General features: G+C 35.6%; 1 protein-coding gene across 9 annotated transcripts in view; it reads right to left on the bottom strand.

Moving 5' to 3' along the window:
- CCDC18 (coiled-coil domain containing 18) overlaps nt 1-16,415 on the bottom strand; it is a 116,844-nt gene that overhangs the window by 74,675 nt on the left and 25,754 nt on the right. For 7 of the 9 annotated variants that reach the window (XM_045478314.1, XM_045478319.1, XM_045478317.1 and 4 more), the window contains 6 exons: nt 16,013-16,109; nt 14,102-14,223; nt 12,858-13,149; nt 10,485-10,609; nt 9,482-9,642; nt 2,355-2,578 (listed from right to left, as the gene is read on the bottom strand). In XM_045478314.1, coding sequence (XP_045334270.1) covers nt 2,355-2,578; nt 9,482-9,642; nt 10,485-10,609; nt 12,858-13,149; nt 14,102-14,223; nt 16,013-16,109 — 1,021 coding nt within the window. The remainder of the gene's footprint in view (nt 1-2,354; nt 2,579-9,481; nt 9,643-10,484; nt 10,610-12,857; nt 13,150-14,101; nt 14,224-16,012; nt 16,110-16,415) is intronic. The other 2 variants (XM_045478316.1, XM_045478318.1) reach the window with 1 other exon arrangement.

Raw genomic sequence — 16,415 nt, 5'->3', positions numbered from 1 at the left:
GCATACCTGTATCCCTTAGGTAAATTCCTAGCAGTGCAGTTGCTGGGTCGTAGGGTAGTTCTATTTTTAATTTTTTGAGGAGCCTCCATAGTGTTTTCCAGAGTGGCTGCACCAGTTTGCATTCCCACCAGCAGTACAAAAGAGATCCTCTTTCTCTACATTCTCATCAACATCTGTTGTTGACTGACTTGTTAATGTTAACCATTCTGACAGGTGTGAGGTGGTATCTCATTGTGGTTTTGCTTTGTATCTCCCTGATGATGAGTAATGTTGAGCATTTTTTCATGTTTGGTTGGCCACCTGGATGTCTTCTTTGGAGAAGTGTCTATTCATGTCGTTTGCCCATTTCTTCACTGGATTCTTTATTTTTTGGTGTTGAGTTTGATAAGTTCTTTATAGATTTTGGATACTAACCCTTTATCTAACCTTTATGTCGTTTGCAAATATCTCCTCCCATTCTGTCGGTTGCCTTTTAGTTTTGCTGATTGTTTCCTTCACTATGCAGAAGCTTTTTATTTTGATGAGATCCCAATAGTTCATTTTTGCTTTTGTTTCCCTTGCCTCTAGAGACATGTTAAGAAGTTGCTGCGGTCAAGATCAAAGAGGTTTTTGCCTGCTTTCTCCTCGAGGATTTTGATGGCTTACTGTCTTACATTTAGGTCTTCCATCCATTTTGAGTTTATTTTTGTGTATGGTTGTAAGAAAGTGGTCCACGTTCATTTTTCTGCATGTCGCTGTCCAGTTTCCCAGGACCACTGGCTGAAGAGACTGTCTTTATTCTATTGGATATTGTTTCCTGCTTTGTCAAAGATTCGTTGACCATACGTTTGTGGGTCCATTTCTGGGTTCTCTATTCTGTTCCATTGATCTGAGTGTCTGTTCTTGTGCCAGTACCATACTGTCTTGATGACTACAGCTTTGTAATACAGCTTGAAGTCCAGGAGTGTGATGCCTCCAGCTCTGGTTTTCTTTTTCAAGATTTCTTTGGCTATTCGGAGTCTTTTCTGGTTCCATACAAATTTTAGGATTGTTTGTTCTAGCTCTGTGAAGAACGCCAGTGTTATTTTGATAGGTATTGCATTCAATATGTAGATTACTTTGGGTAGTACTGACATTTTAACAATATTTGTTCTTCCTATCTAGAAGTATAGAATATTTTTCCATTTTTTTGTGTGTCTTCTTCAATTTCTTTCATAAGCTTTCTATAGTTTTCAGTTTATAGATTTTTCACCTGTTTGGTTATTTTTATTCCTAGGTATTTTTTGGTTTTTGGTGCAATTGTTAATGGGATCAATTCCTTGATTTCTCTTTTTGTTGCTTCATTGTTGATGTACAGGAATGCAACCGATTTCTGTGCATTGATTTTATATCTTGCCACTTTGCTGAATTCATGGATCAGTTCTAGCAGTTGTTTGGTGGAATCTTTTGGGTTTTCCATACGGAGTACCATGTCATCTGTGAAGAGTTAAAGTATGACCTCCTCCTGGCCGATTTGGATGCCTTTTATTTCTTTGTGTTGTCTAACTGCTGAAGCTAAGACTTCCAATACTATGTTGAATAACAGCAGTGAGAATGGACATTCCTCTCTTGTTCTTGACCTTAGGGGGAAAGCTCTGTTTTTCCCCATTGACGATGATATTAGCACTGGGTACTAGGATATTTTCTAAGTAAGCTAATGGCTACAATTTAGATTTACATGGACTAAATCTACTGAATCAGAATCACTGGAACAGTACCCAGAAATCTACATGTTTAACCAGCTTCCTAGGTGATTCTGCTGTTTGCTAACAATCAAAATCCTCTATTATCACTCCTTTTCTTCCAATTATATAACCCAAGTTCTTTACTTGTAAATGTGTATTAGCCATATTAACCTAAATGTTCATTTTTTTTTTTTTTTTTTGAGAGAGAGAGAGAGAGAACAAGCACAGCAGGGGAGGGGCAGACAGACAGACAGACAGAATCCAAAGCAGGCTCAGGCTCCGAGCTGTCAGCACAGAGCCTGATGTGGGGCTCAAATTCACGAGCCACAATATCATGACCTAAGCTGAAGTTGGACGCTAAACCTGAGTCACCCAAGTGCCCCTGGCCATATTAACTTATACTTGGAAGAAATAACAGACTGCAATACAATACAAGTTCCACCATATCTGAGACCTGTTAGCCACTAAAGAGTAATTTCTTACTTTTAACAGAAGGTTTCCCAATATAATTTTAAAATAATTTATAACTGATGTGGTACCATTAATTCCTTTTGATGTTTAAATCTGGACTTACACATACAACTTTTACAAAACTCTACCTTTTTTTTTGTCTCCAAAGTTAGTACATATAAACAGCTAATTCAAGCTTACTTCACTTTCAAGTTTGCTAGAGTTTGAAGCTTTCTCCAGCAGTTCCTCTTGTATCAGCTGAAACTGACTAGTTCTGTGGGCCATGTTAACCTTCAAATCAGAATTCTCAGCTTCTATTTGCATCAACTTAGTACGTAGTTCTTCTATTCCAGAAGCAAGTCTTTGCCTTTCTCTTTCATATTGCTTGTTCACAGTATGTTGATTTTGGTCTTTTATTCTTTCTGCTGACAAACATAAAAGGAAAATTCCTCTGTATAAAACTTACAGAAAAAACCCTATTTCAATGTTGAAAGATTTAATCATAAATAAAGTTTAATTTCTTATCTAAAGAATACTAAAGGGAACAGAGAATGAGATGTACTTTAAGGAAAAGGTAATGAAGGAACATGGCAAGTAACATACTTTCTATTATTAAGTACATAACAAAGTAGGAATAACTTCTGAGTCACTCACTTTTCCAGACTATTCCTTAATACCAAAAAGAGTCCTTCTCCATCTATAAAAATCCCCGTATTTCGGATAGAAAACAATGCAAAAAAAAAAAAATCATTGTTTAAAAAAATCATTGTTAAAAAATCATTATTTCCTTAAACTGAATTTAATCATAAAATTTCTCTAGAGCATATTTTTATTTATTGTATACAGATGCAAGTTCAAAAGCTGAAAACTGGGAATCCTTCCTACTCTAAACTAGCTCATGAGAATTCAGTGATGCTTTTTTAAAACTACTGAGGGTTATCAAAGGTAGTTGTTTGAATATATACTTTCTCCACTATAAATATATAAACCTATTCCCACCTAAAAGTAACTGAGCTTTCAGGAGTGCTTTAAAGAGGGATAATATATATGACTGCATGAGAACACACAGAGGTATGGAAGTAAGTGGAGATGCACTATGCCTTCTTTGAGGGCAGCACAAGTAGCCATTTCCTATCAATTCTCCATATCCCTAATATTTCACTTTCTAGGCTATCATTAATTCTATACTCTTTGATGTAAGAGAACTTATGACATATTTATCAACATCTCTCATAATTAGCATTCACTCTGCTAATAACACCATCATTCTCTTCCCTATTCTCTCTAATCACTTTGATAGCTAATTCTCTCTGCTGTCATTCCTCCTGCCAGAAGCCAGTCATATTTGAAGACAGACAATGATAAATTAAAGATACATATATTAACCAGTAAGGCAACCACTAAGAAAGTAAAGAAGTATAGTTAACTAATCAATAGTGAAGATTTAAAAAAAATAGAATACTAAAATATAATTGATCTAAAAGAAGGCAGGAAAGATGAATAAAGGCCATTAGCATAAATAATAAACAAATACCAAGATGATAAACTTAAACCCAAAAAAGACCAATAGTTGCATTAAATGTGTCTAAACATTCCACTGAATGAGCAAAAAATGTTAGAATATAAAAGCAAGAACCAATTATATGCTCTCTATCAGAAACTCACTTTATCTATAAAAAATACAGACTAAAAGGATGAAAAAAGTCATACCAGGAAAACTCTAATCAAACACAGCTGGAGTGATCAGAAAGAAAATTAAGAAAACAATCCCATTTATAATTGACCCAAAAAGAATAAAATATCTAAGAATAAATTTGAGGAGGGGAAAGATTTGTACACTAAACACTATAAGACACTGATGAAAGAAACTGAAGACACAAATTAATAGATAGTTCATGTTCATGGACTGGAAAAATTAATACTGTGAAAATCTCCGTACTACCTAAATCTAAAGATAGATTTATTTATTTATTTATTTATTTATTTATTTATTTATTTATTTTTTAACGTTTATTTATTTTTGAGACAGAGAGAGACAGAGCATGAACGGGGGAGGGGCAGAGAGAGAGGGAGACACAGAATCGGAAACAGGCTCCAGGCTCTGAGCCATCAGCCCAGAGCCCGACACGGGGCTCGAACTCACGGACCGCGAGATCGTGACCTGGCTGAAGTCGGACACTTAACCGACTGCGCCACCCAGGCGCCCCCTAAATCTAAAGATTTAATTCAACCCCTATCAAAATCCCAATGGCATTTTTTTTTATAGAACAAAAGACCAATCCTAAAATTTGTATGGAACCACAAAAGACCCCAAATAGCTAAAGTAATCTTGAGAAAGTAAAACAAAGCTGAAGGCATCACACTTCCTAATTTCAAACTGTATTATAAAACCATAGTAATCAAAACAGTATGGTACTGGCATTAAAAACAGACATATGGTGTGCTTGGGTAGCTCAGTCAGTTGTCCAACTCTTGATTTCAGCTCAGGTCATGACCTCACGGTTCGTGGGATCAAGCCCTGAATTGGGCTCTGCACTGACAGCATGCAGCCTGCTTGGGATTCTCTCTCTTTCCCTCTTTCTCTGCCCTTCCCCTCCTCATTCTCTCCCTGCCTCCCTCCCTCCCTCCCTCTCTCTCAAAATAAAGGTAAATTAATTTACAACAAAGGAGTCAAGAACATACAATAGGGAAAGGACAGTCTTTTTAATAAACAGTGTTGGGTTAACTGAACAGCCATATGCAAAAGAATGAAACTAGACCACTATCTTAAGTAGACAAAAATCAACTTAAAAAGGTTTAAAGACTTGAATATTAAACCTAAAACATAAAACTTCTGGAAGAAAACATAAGTAAAAAGCTCTTAGATCTATCAGTCCTGGTGATGGTAATTTTTGGATTCAACACCAAAAGCAAAAGCAAAAAAGTAAAAATAAACAAGTGGGACTATATCAAAGTAAAAAGCTTCTGTACCGCAAAAGAAACCATCAACAAAATGAAAAGACAACCTACAGAATGGGAAAAAATATTTGTAAATCTATATCTGATAAGGGACTAATATCCAAAATACATAAAAACTCATATAACTCAATAGCAAAAAAAAAAAAAAAAAAAAAAAAAAAAAACAATTAAAAATGGGCAGAAGATCTAAATAAGACATTTTTCCAAAGAAGATATACAAATGGCCAATAGACACATGAAAAGATGTTGAACACCACTAATCATCAAAGAAATGCAAATCATAATCACAATGAGGGATCACTTCACACCTACAAAAATGGCTATCATCAAAAAGATGAGAAATAAGCATTGGTGAAGATGTGGAGAAAAGGGAACCCTTGTGCCCTGTTGGTGAACATGTAAACTGGTAGAGCCACTATGGAAAACAATATGGAATTGCCTTTAAAAATTAAAAATAGAGCTATCACATATGCAGTAATTCCACTTCTGAATATTTACCTGAAGGAAATGAAATCACTATCTGCACTCATATGTACATTGCAGCATTATTTACAATAGCCAAGTCATGGAAGTAATCTAAGCATCCACTGACAGATGCATGGATAAATACAAGGTAGCATACACACACACACACACACACACACACACACACACACACACAGAAATACTATTTAGCCATAAAAAGGACTTTTTTTTTTTAAATGTTTATTTATTTTTGAGACGATGCAAGAGACAGAGTGCAAGCAGTGGAGGGGCAGACAGAGGGAGGCACAGAATCCGAAGCAGGGTCCAGACTCTGAGCTGTCAGCCCAGAGCCCGACGCGGGGCTCAAACCCACGAACCGTGAGATCATGACCTGAGCCGAAGTCGGACGCTTAACCGACTGAGCCACCCAGGCGCCCCAAAAAGGACTCTTTTTTTTTAATGTTTATTTACTTTTGAGAGATAGGCAGAGCATGAGCAGGGGAGGGGCAGAGAGAGACAGAGACACAGAATCTGAAGCAGGCTCCAGGCTCTGAGCTGTCAGCACAGGGCCCAACGTGGGGCTCGAACTCACAAACCATGAGATCATGACCTGAGCCGAAGTCAGACGCTCAACCAACTGAGCCACGCAGGCGCCCCAAAAAGACATCTTTTTACTTGTGACAATATGGATGAACCTTGAGGACATTAGGTTAAATGAAAAGCCAGGCAGAGAAAGACAAATACTGTATGATCTCACTTACATGTGAAATATAAATACAAACAAACAAATGAAACAAACTCATAGAACAGAGTGTTATTTGCCAGAGGTAGGGGTTAGTAGTGGGGAAAATGGGTAAATGTGGTCAAAAGGTACAAACTTTCAGTTATAAGATAAACAACTCCTGGGTATAGATATAATATACAGCATGGTAACTATAGTCAATAATATTATATATTTGAAACTTGTTGAGAGTAGATCGTAAAAAAATTTTTTTTTACGTTTATTCATTTTTGAAAGACAGAGAGAGAGCACAAGCAGGGGTGGGGTGGAGAGGGTGGGGATACGCAGAATCTGAAGCAGGTTCCAGGCTCTGAGCTGTCAGCACAGAGCCTGACGTGGGGTTCGAACTCACGAACCATGAAATCATGACCTGAGCCGAAGTCGGATGCTCAACTGACTGAGCCACCAGGTACCCTGAGAGTAGATTTTAAAAGCTCTCATCCTTCCCCAAAATTTGTTACTTATCTGTGATGACGGATGTTACATAGACTTATTATTGTGGTTATCATTTCAAAATATACACATATATCACATCATTATGACATACACCTAAAACTAATATGATATTATATGTCAATTATATACCAATAAAAAATTAGCTCAAGTAACTATATTAACACATTTTTTTAAATGTCTGTTTATATTTGAGAGAGACAGAGAGAGACAGTGTGTGAGCAGGGGTAACGGAGGGGCAGAGAGAGGGAGACACAGAACTCGAAGCAGGCTCTAGGCTCTGGGCTATCAGCACAGAGCCTGACCCGGGGCTCAAACTCAATGGATCGTGAGATTATGACCTGCAGAAGTCGGGCACTTAACCGACTGAGCCACCCAGGTGCCCCAGATAGAGTAACTATATTAATTTTAGGTAAAGCAGAGTTCAGACTCACAGAACTAAAAGGATAAATTAACAAACTCACATACATATCTGAAGATTTCAAGATTTTTTTCTCAGTAATTGAACAAGTACACAGAAAATCACTAGGGGGAAAGAAGACTCAAGCTTCTATAAATAAGTTTAATATGATTGAAGTTCACTCTACCCAATAGTCCCCAGAATACACAATTTTTTCAAGTGCATTTAAAACAATCATCAAGATAGTCCATATGCTGGCCAATAAACTAAATCTCAAAACATTTTTAAGAACTGAAATCAGGTTTATTCATGAATTAGGTTATTAGAAACAACTTAATGTCCACTACTAATAACAAAAGGACACCTGGAAAATTCTAAATATTTGGAAATAAATACACACAAGAGATATTATAAGATATTTTGAAGTGAATAAAATGAAAATGCAATATATAAAAATTAGTGGGATGCAGGTATAGCATTGCCTAAAGAGAAGTATTTTATACCCTTAAATACTTATATAAGGTTTAAAATCAATAATCTAAGCTTTCATTTTAAGAAAAGTTAAAGACAGAATTGAACCCAAAGAAAATTAAGGAGTATAAGGGATCCTTAGGAAAATGGCTTTTTTTGTTTTTGGTTTTCAGTATAATTAACATAGCATGTTATGTTAGCTTCAGGTGTACAATATGGTAATACAACATTTCTACACACTACTCAGGGCTCATCATGATAAGTGCACTCTTAATACCCTTTTATCTATTTTACTCTTTCTTCTACCCACTTCCAGTCTAGCAGCCACCAGTTTGTTCTCCATATTTAAGAGAGATTTTTTGGTCTGTTTTTCATTGTTCATTTGGTTTGTTTCTTAAATTCCACATATGAATAAAATCATATGGTATTTGTCTTTCTCTGTCTGATATACTTTATTTAGCATTGTATCTTCTAGGTCCATTCATGCTGTTGCAAAAGGCAAAATTTCATTTCTTTTTATGGCTGAGTAATATTCCAGTATGTGTAATATTCCACACACATATATACACACCACATCTTCTTTACCCATTCTTCTATCAGTGGAAACTTAGGTTGCTTCCATATCTTGGCTATTGTAAGTAATGCCACAATAAACATAGGAGTGCATGTATCTTTTGAATTAATAGTTTTGTTTTCTTTGGGTAAATACCCAGTAGTGGAATTACTGGATCATATGGTGATTTTTAATTTTTTTTTAAATACAATTTATTGCCAAGTTAGCTAACATACAGTGTATATACAGTGTGCTTTTGGTTTTGTTTTTGAGGAAACTCCATACTGTTTTCCACAGTGGCTACACCAGTTTGCACTCCCACCAACAGTGCACGAGCGTTGCTTTTTCTCTACATCTTTAACAACACTTGCTATTCCTTGAGTTTTAGGTTTTAGCCATTCTGATAGGTGTGAGGTGATGTCTTATGGAGGTTTTGATTTGCATTTCCCTGATGATCAGTGATGTTGAACATTTTTTTAATGTGTCTGTTGGTCATTTGTAAGTCTTCTGATGGAAATGTTAGATATTTTAATTGTGGTGATAGTTACAAGGGTATAAACATGAAAAAATATACATTTGACAAAACATTTCAAACTTTGTTATTTTAAATGGGTGTATCCTACTAGTAAATTTTACTTCAGTAAACTACATTTTTTGATTTTTTTTTAATTTGTTTTTGAGAGAGAGGGAGGAGTAGAGAGGGAGACAGAGAATCTCAAGCAGGCTCTGTACTGTTAGCAGAGAATCCAACATGGGGCTCAAACTCACAAATCGTAAGATCATGGCCTGAGCCAAAATCAAGAGTTGGACGCTTACCTGACTGAGCCACCCAGGGGTAGCTTTATCATTTTTAAAGAATAATGCAAAGTTCAACAATTTTGAAATTCTTGCTATCTTACCAACCCATAACTAGTAATAACAGATTATTGATAATACAAACTAAACATCTGATAATCCATTTCTCTAAAAAACTATCATAAACAACTTAGAATTAAAGAATTCGATTTAGGGGCGCCTGGGCGGCTCAGTCGATTGAGTGTCCGACTTTGGCTCAGGTCATAATCTCATGGTTCATGAGTTCGAGCCCCACGACGGGCTCTGTGCTGACAGCATTAGAGCCTGGAGCCTGCTTCGGATTCTGTGTCTCCCTTTCTCTCTGCTCCTCCCCCGATCATGCTCCATCTCTCTCCTTCAAAAATCAATTAAAAAAAAAAATTAAAAAAAATTAAAGAATTTAATACACTCACCTAATTGATTACCTCCTAGTTTTACCGGTTCTGTCTCTACACTATTTAATTTGCCACTTTCTTGTTTGTCATTACAAGCAATAAGATTCTGAGATAACTGATTCGCAGCCAGGTTTGCCTGAAGCTTTTGAATTTCTGCCTCCTTTATTGCAAGTTTAATCCTGGAACAAAACAAAATACACCAAAAACTATTAGAAAGATCTATGTAAATATCTCCCACCATTTTTACCTTTCAAGTTGGCAAAAATTTTAAAACTCTGATATTAGTTAACTCTTGGGCAGGATGTAGAAATTCTTATATACCACTGATGGGAATGTAAACTGGTGCAACTACTTTAAAAACTTGATAGTACCTAGTAAAAGTAAAAATGTACACATGCTATAACCCAGCACTTTCACTTTTAGGAATATACACTAGAGACACTCTGGCATATTGTATAAGGCAACACATAAAGGTATGTACTTTGCAGCACTGTTTGTAACAGAAGAAAACTACAGTTCTAGGTGACACAGTTCTAGGACAGACTCCTATACAGCTATTAAAACTACCTACACTAATCCACCCATTGATTGGTAACTCTAACTACCCACCTCAACATGTATGTATTTAAAAAATAATGCTGAGTAAAAAAGCAAAATTACAAACAATATAAGCATATATATTTTGCATGTATGTGTGAATGTAAACATACACAAAATGGATGGAAGAATACGTACCCAGTTCATGATGGTGTATTCTTAAGAGAAGAATGAGACTAGTGGGAAAGATCAATGGGTATTGTCCACCCTGTAATGTTTTATGTTTTACTTAAACACATTTGAAAAAAATATCACAGAATGTTAAGAAGAATCAAGTCTTAGTTGTGGAAACACAGTTGTTTGTTTTAATACTCGATGAACTTTTCTATATATTTTTCATCTTCTCAATTAAGGATTTTAATTTAACTGCCAATTTAAAAAAAACCACTGTATTTGCTACAACTTCAGCATCTGAAAGCCATACCTCAATTCTGAAATCAACATTTTATTTGCCTCACAGCAGCCAATGTAATTGTCTTCCTTGTTTGACAAACTACTCATCTGGTGCTTAGAAAAAGATGATTTAAAACCAAACACTTCTCTTTTTAACTGCAAATTTAAAAAGAGACATACGTAAACTTACAATATCTATGATGCAATTATTTTATTCAGAACTCCAATTTTGAAAAATTGTGTGAATTTAATAGAAACAACCTAATGTCCGTCAACAGGATAAATGTAAAAATACATTATGAAATACTGAGATAACAGAAAAATCACAATAGTTAAAATAAACCTGCATTATATAAATCATTATGGAAGTATCACATAATATAACATTATGTGAAAAACAACAGAGGCACATGTAGCATTTTCCAAAACACTTTAGCTATATTTTAAATTTTTTTTAATGTTTATTTATTTTGAGAGTGAGGGAGAGTGAGGGAGAGTGAAGGGGAGGGAGAGAGAAAGAGAGAGAGAGAGAGAGAGAGAGAGAGAGCGCGCACAAGTGAGGGAGGGGCAAAGAGAGAGAAAGAGACAGAGACAGAGAATCTGAAGCAGGCTCTGCACTGTCAGCACAAAGCCCGATGTAAGGCTCAAACCCACGAGCCCTGAGATTATGACCTGAGCTGAAGTCGGACGCTCAACCAACTGAGCCACCCAGGTGCCCTTGCTGTATTTTTAAAAATAAAATAAAATAGGGGCGCCTGGGTGGCGCAGTCGGTTAAGCGTCCGACTTCAGCCAGGTCACGATCTCGCGGTCCGTGAGTTCGAGCCCCGCGTCAGGCTCTGGGCTGGTGGCTCGGAGCCTGGAGCCTGTTTCCGATTCTGTGTCTCCCTCTCTCTCTGCCCCTCCCCCGTTCATGCTCTGTCTCTCTCTGTCCCAAAAATAAATAAACGTTGAAAAAAAAAATTAAAAAAAAAAATAAATAAAATAAAATAAAATAAAATAGATAAGAGTCAAAGAAATAAAATTGGTAAGTCTACCACCCATCCAAATATATTTGAAACCGGGGCATTTGGGTGGCACAGTTGGTTAGGCATCCAACTCTTGATCTCGGCTGGGATCTCACCACTTGTGAGTTCAAACCCTGTGTCAGGCTCTGCGTTGATGGTGTGGAGCCTGCTTAGGATTCCGTCTCTCCTTCTCTCTGACCCTCCCTCATTTGTGTTCTCTCGCTCTCAAAATAAATAAACTTAAAATTAAAAAATATATACATATATACATATTTGAAATCAGCCATGACACATTTATATAGTTTTCTCCTGATCTCACCTCTATTTTACAATTATCAGTAACAGATTTCTGACATAGTTACACTTAACCTTCTTTCTAATCTCACTTATATATATAGTTATATATGTAACTGAAAGAGAAATGATGGCCATCTGCTATCATAAAAACATTTTAGTAAGTACACGAAAAGTTGCTCAACATTAATATTAGTCATTAGAATAATGTAAATTAAAACCACAATGTGATACCACATCACACCCACTAAGATGGCTATAAATCTAAAAGACAGACAATAACAAATGTTGGCTAGGTTGTAGAAAAACAGGAACTCTCAGACATTCCTGGTGAGAATGTAAAATGGTATAGCCACTTTGGAAAACAATTCAGTACAACTTTACCATATGACCCAGTAATTCCATTCCTGGGTATGTACTCAAGAGAAATGAAACTATGTCCACACACAAACTTGTATGCAAATGTTCGTAGCAGTATTGTTCATAATAGTCCAAACATGGAAGCAACCCAAATATCTATCTACTTATTGGTGAACAGTTAAATAAAATGTGGTGTATCCATACAATTGAATAATATTCAACAATAAAGTGATATGGAGTACTGATATATATCACAATGAATGATCCTCAAAAATTTTTAGAAAGCTAAAGACCATATATTGTACAATTTCATTTATATGAAAAATCCAAAAAAGACAAATCTCTAGAGGCAGAAAATACATTAGTGGTTCCCTAGGGGTGAGTGTGATAAAGGAATCTTCTGAATGGTAAACTGAAAACTGGACTGCAGTGATTGCTCCAAAACTTGTAAGTTTACTAAAAATCACTGAATGGTACAATTAAAATGGGTGAATTCTGCGGTACACAAATATTACTTGAATAAAGCTGTTTTTTAAAAATCCTGTGCCATTCTTACATAGGGCGTCTGAGAGACTAAGAAAGGGTAGGAGCAGAAAAAGAAAAGGGATTAGGTAGAAAAGAAATTCATTACTGAAAGTATAGATATGTAAAAAAAAAACATAAAGTAAAAGCTAATAAAGCAACCACAAAATGATGATCTCTTATAAAGCACTTGAGTAAAAATTTCCTTTTCATCCATACTTACTGGCAACTGGGACATAACTTTTTCCAGACTTCTCAGTTCCACCCTTGAACTCTCTATTTCTTGCTGACACAAATCCAGTCGCTCATTCTGTGCTGCAACACGGACCTTTAATTCTCGGTTTTCATTCATTAGAGAAAATTTTTCTCTCAGTACTTCCTCTTTGTCTTCTAACTCACTCTCTAGCTTCAGAATACTTTGTTTAGATTCAGTTAGTTGTGCCATAACTTCTGAATTTTTCACTGCCATGATCCTTAATTTTTCTTTTCCATTGTTATTTTCTTCTTTTAACTGCCTATGAAGAAAAAAACATAAAAATGAAAACAAAATATATATTTATTTTCAGTAAATCCTAGTTAATCTCACTTTTAAAATATTTTAAAGCAGGGGGTGGGGAGGGGAAAAATGGGTGACGGGCATTGAGGAGGGCACTTGTTGGGATGAGAACTGGGTGTTGTATATAAGCGATGAATCACAGGACTCTATCCCCAAAACCAAGAGCACACTGTATACACTATATGTTAGCCAACTTGACAATAAATTATATTAAAAAATAAACAAATAAAAACATTTAAAAATTTTCAAAAAATAAAATATTTTAAAGCTTTAATTCTGAAATAATAATACCTGCTCACATTTACTGAGTACCTACTTTCTGCATGCCAGGCACTCACAACTTTATGTGGGTAGCACGCTTATCACTCTCTGTTTATAGATAAGGAAACTAAGGTATATAAAGGTTATAAAACTTTCCCAGTGTCTCATAGTAAGGAGGAAGGCAGGATAACTCCATTATCTTTGAAGCACTTGTGCTCCCTTTATAAAAGTATAAGACAGGAGATCTAACTCCCACATCCTAATTCAACATATTGCAACTTCAAGAAAGTTTTAGGTTATATAAGGAAAAATCATGAACTATTAGCCACAACTCTAAAAGATAGTAATCAACCATTAACAGATTACTAGGCAGTAATATTTTCATATATGTTTGTGTTCATCTTCTCTAAATATATGCAAAGCAAATATGTTGATCATATCACTCTATATTTGCAAGTATATTAATATCAACACATTTTATTCATTAAAAATCCTAACAGTATACCCAGAAAACAACTGCAGTCATGAAACCTAGCTTTCTATGTAATTTAAGGCCACAATTACAATATACAAAATATTCTATTTTAAAACGTTTCAGTTCTTTCTCCATTTCCACACAAAACTCCTTTTTCCATAATAAGATACTGTACCTTAATTTTTCTTTCAGAATTTCAAGGTCACTTTTATATACACCACACTTTTCCTGCAGCCTTTTATTTTCTTTTTCACAGCTAATTAGATTTTTCTCTAATATTTCTTCTTCAACTTGAACCTAAAACAATAATTTGTTTTAAGTGGACATACTACTGTAGTCATAAATTTTAGGTGTTTCAAACTAAAAAGTAGTGACTTCAGAAATAAGCAGGAGAGTAGAGTAAGTATTTCACACGTTTAAGTCCCCAGCCTTGTAGTGAAAGGAGCAAAGTGACGGGCAGTAACAAAGGACGAGGAGGGGGATGCCACCACCTGTCCAGAAATGGTTGAGAGCCTATGACAGAGGGGCAATGGCACTATCACCCGACAGGAAGCATTCTGGCCTCACGGGAGCAAAGCAAGCAATTTATGCAGGGATGCTGCATGAAATTAACTAAAGGCTAACTGTGCTGCAAATGTTATGGAGAAATAACTTTTGAAATTTTAGCCACAAGATACTCCCACTGAAATTACAGTCCAAATCTAAACCAGATAAAAATCAAGCACTCAGGTGAGAGTGGTGGGAGTGACAGAATAGGCAGATCTGCCTCTGTTCCATCGACCTAACTAGAGGTACCTACTGAGTGTGGTTTGAACTGATAATCCTAAGGAGAAATGTGAAAAAAAAATCATCTTAACATTTTTCTTTTTCCTCTATAAAGTCCTCCCTCTCCCTGAACATATTACCCCTGCTAGGTATTCTATCTCCCCCGACAAATTACCTTATTAAAAATCCCTCCTACAAAATTTCATTCCCACAGGGATCTTCTCCAAGGCCTTCAAAACAGTGATCTGATTAATTTACACTTAAGAACAGTATCTGACGGGATTTTAAGAATTTTTCATTGAAATATAGTTGACAAACAATGTCACATTAGTTTCAGGTGTACAATACAGTGATTCAGCAACTCTATGCATTATGCTGTGCTCACAAGTGTAGCTATCATCTGACGCTACATATACTATTATAATACAATTGACTATATTCCCTATGCTGTACCTTGGATGCCTGTGACTTCCACATGCCATAACTGGAAGTCTGTATCTCCCACTCCCCTTCACCAATTTTGCCCAACACCTCATCAGTTCTTTGTATTTATGGGTCTGTTTCTGCTTTTTGTTTGTTTATCTTTTAGAGTCCACATATAAGTGAAATCATATGGTATTTCTTTCTTATTAAACTTTTAATAATAATATTTCTTCTACCCTTCTACCTTTCTTTGAACAGAATCATTAACTTTCTCTTTTTCAATTTCTATCTCAAGATGGAATTCTCTCATGTTAGTATCTATCAACCAGACCTCTCTTCTGAGCTCAATGTCTGAATACTCAACATGTGGCCTTCCTCCAATCAGGTTTTATTATCCATATGACTTGAAAATATTAAGTGAATGTAATAAAGTCACTACACTACCACGTAGAATCTGTTAAAGGAATTTTCCCTTTGAGAGGAAGGAGTAAGATCCTCTCAGGGTGGTAGGTCCAGGGAGACAACTGAAGGCTATACAATCTACTCTGTCTTCATTTTCATGGAGGTGATAGGAACAAATTTTCTGCTTCTACTTCTACAGCTCCAACCTCTGCTCACTCACCTCATCTTTCTCCGTATTCTTTTCTTTCTCTGTATTTTGTTCTTCCCCTTGTCTCCATTCTTTTCCCACTTTGACAAAAAAGTTTCTGCTCATTATAAGATTATGAACACCAGCCTTAGCCAATATTTACAATTCTTTATTCCAATGATTTTATTACAAGGTCATAAAAATCATTCCCCACTTTAACTATAAACAAATACATTCTATTTATGTCTATTTTTATTTTTAGAATATGGACAGTTCCAAAAAAACTGAATTTGCACAACTGCTTCTTACCTTTTCCAGTTTTTCAGCCACTTTTTCTTTATAATGTTGGAAAGCTTTACTCAGCTCTTCAGCATTATACAGTGCTTCATTCCTTTGTCGTTCAGCTCTAAAATTTAAAAAGGGAGAATAAAAGTAAAGAATGCTCTGCATTTAACTAGTGAAACTCCAAAGTAACCTATATTTTATTATAAGAAATAATTAGAGACAAGCAGTACTAAAAAAGAGTACTGAGCTTAAACTGCAAAATGAAGAATAGAGACTACAATAATTTCCTCACTGTATCAATATGAAAAATAAAATATAAAGCACCACATAAACTTTGAAACATACATACATTCTTATGTGTTAGCAATTTTTTTCCCTATCTGGAAAAGATCAGGGAAGCAGCCTAGGCTGTATAAACTCAAAAATC

This window comes from Leopardus geoffroyi, chromosome C1 (assembly GCF_018350155.1).
Source record: "Leopardus geoffroyi isolate Oge1 chromosome C1, O.geoffroyi_Oge1_pat1.0, whole genome shotgun sequence".
Taxonomy (NCBI): Eukaryota; Metazoa; Chordata; class Mammalia; order Carnivora; family Felidae; genus Leopardus; species Leopardus geoffroyi.
The sequence above is the reverse complement of the archived record's forward strand: the minus strand, read 5'-3'. Positions and strand labels throughout refer to the sequence as shown.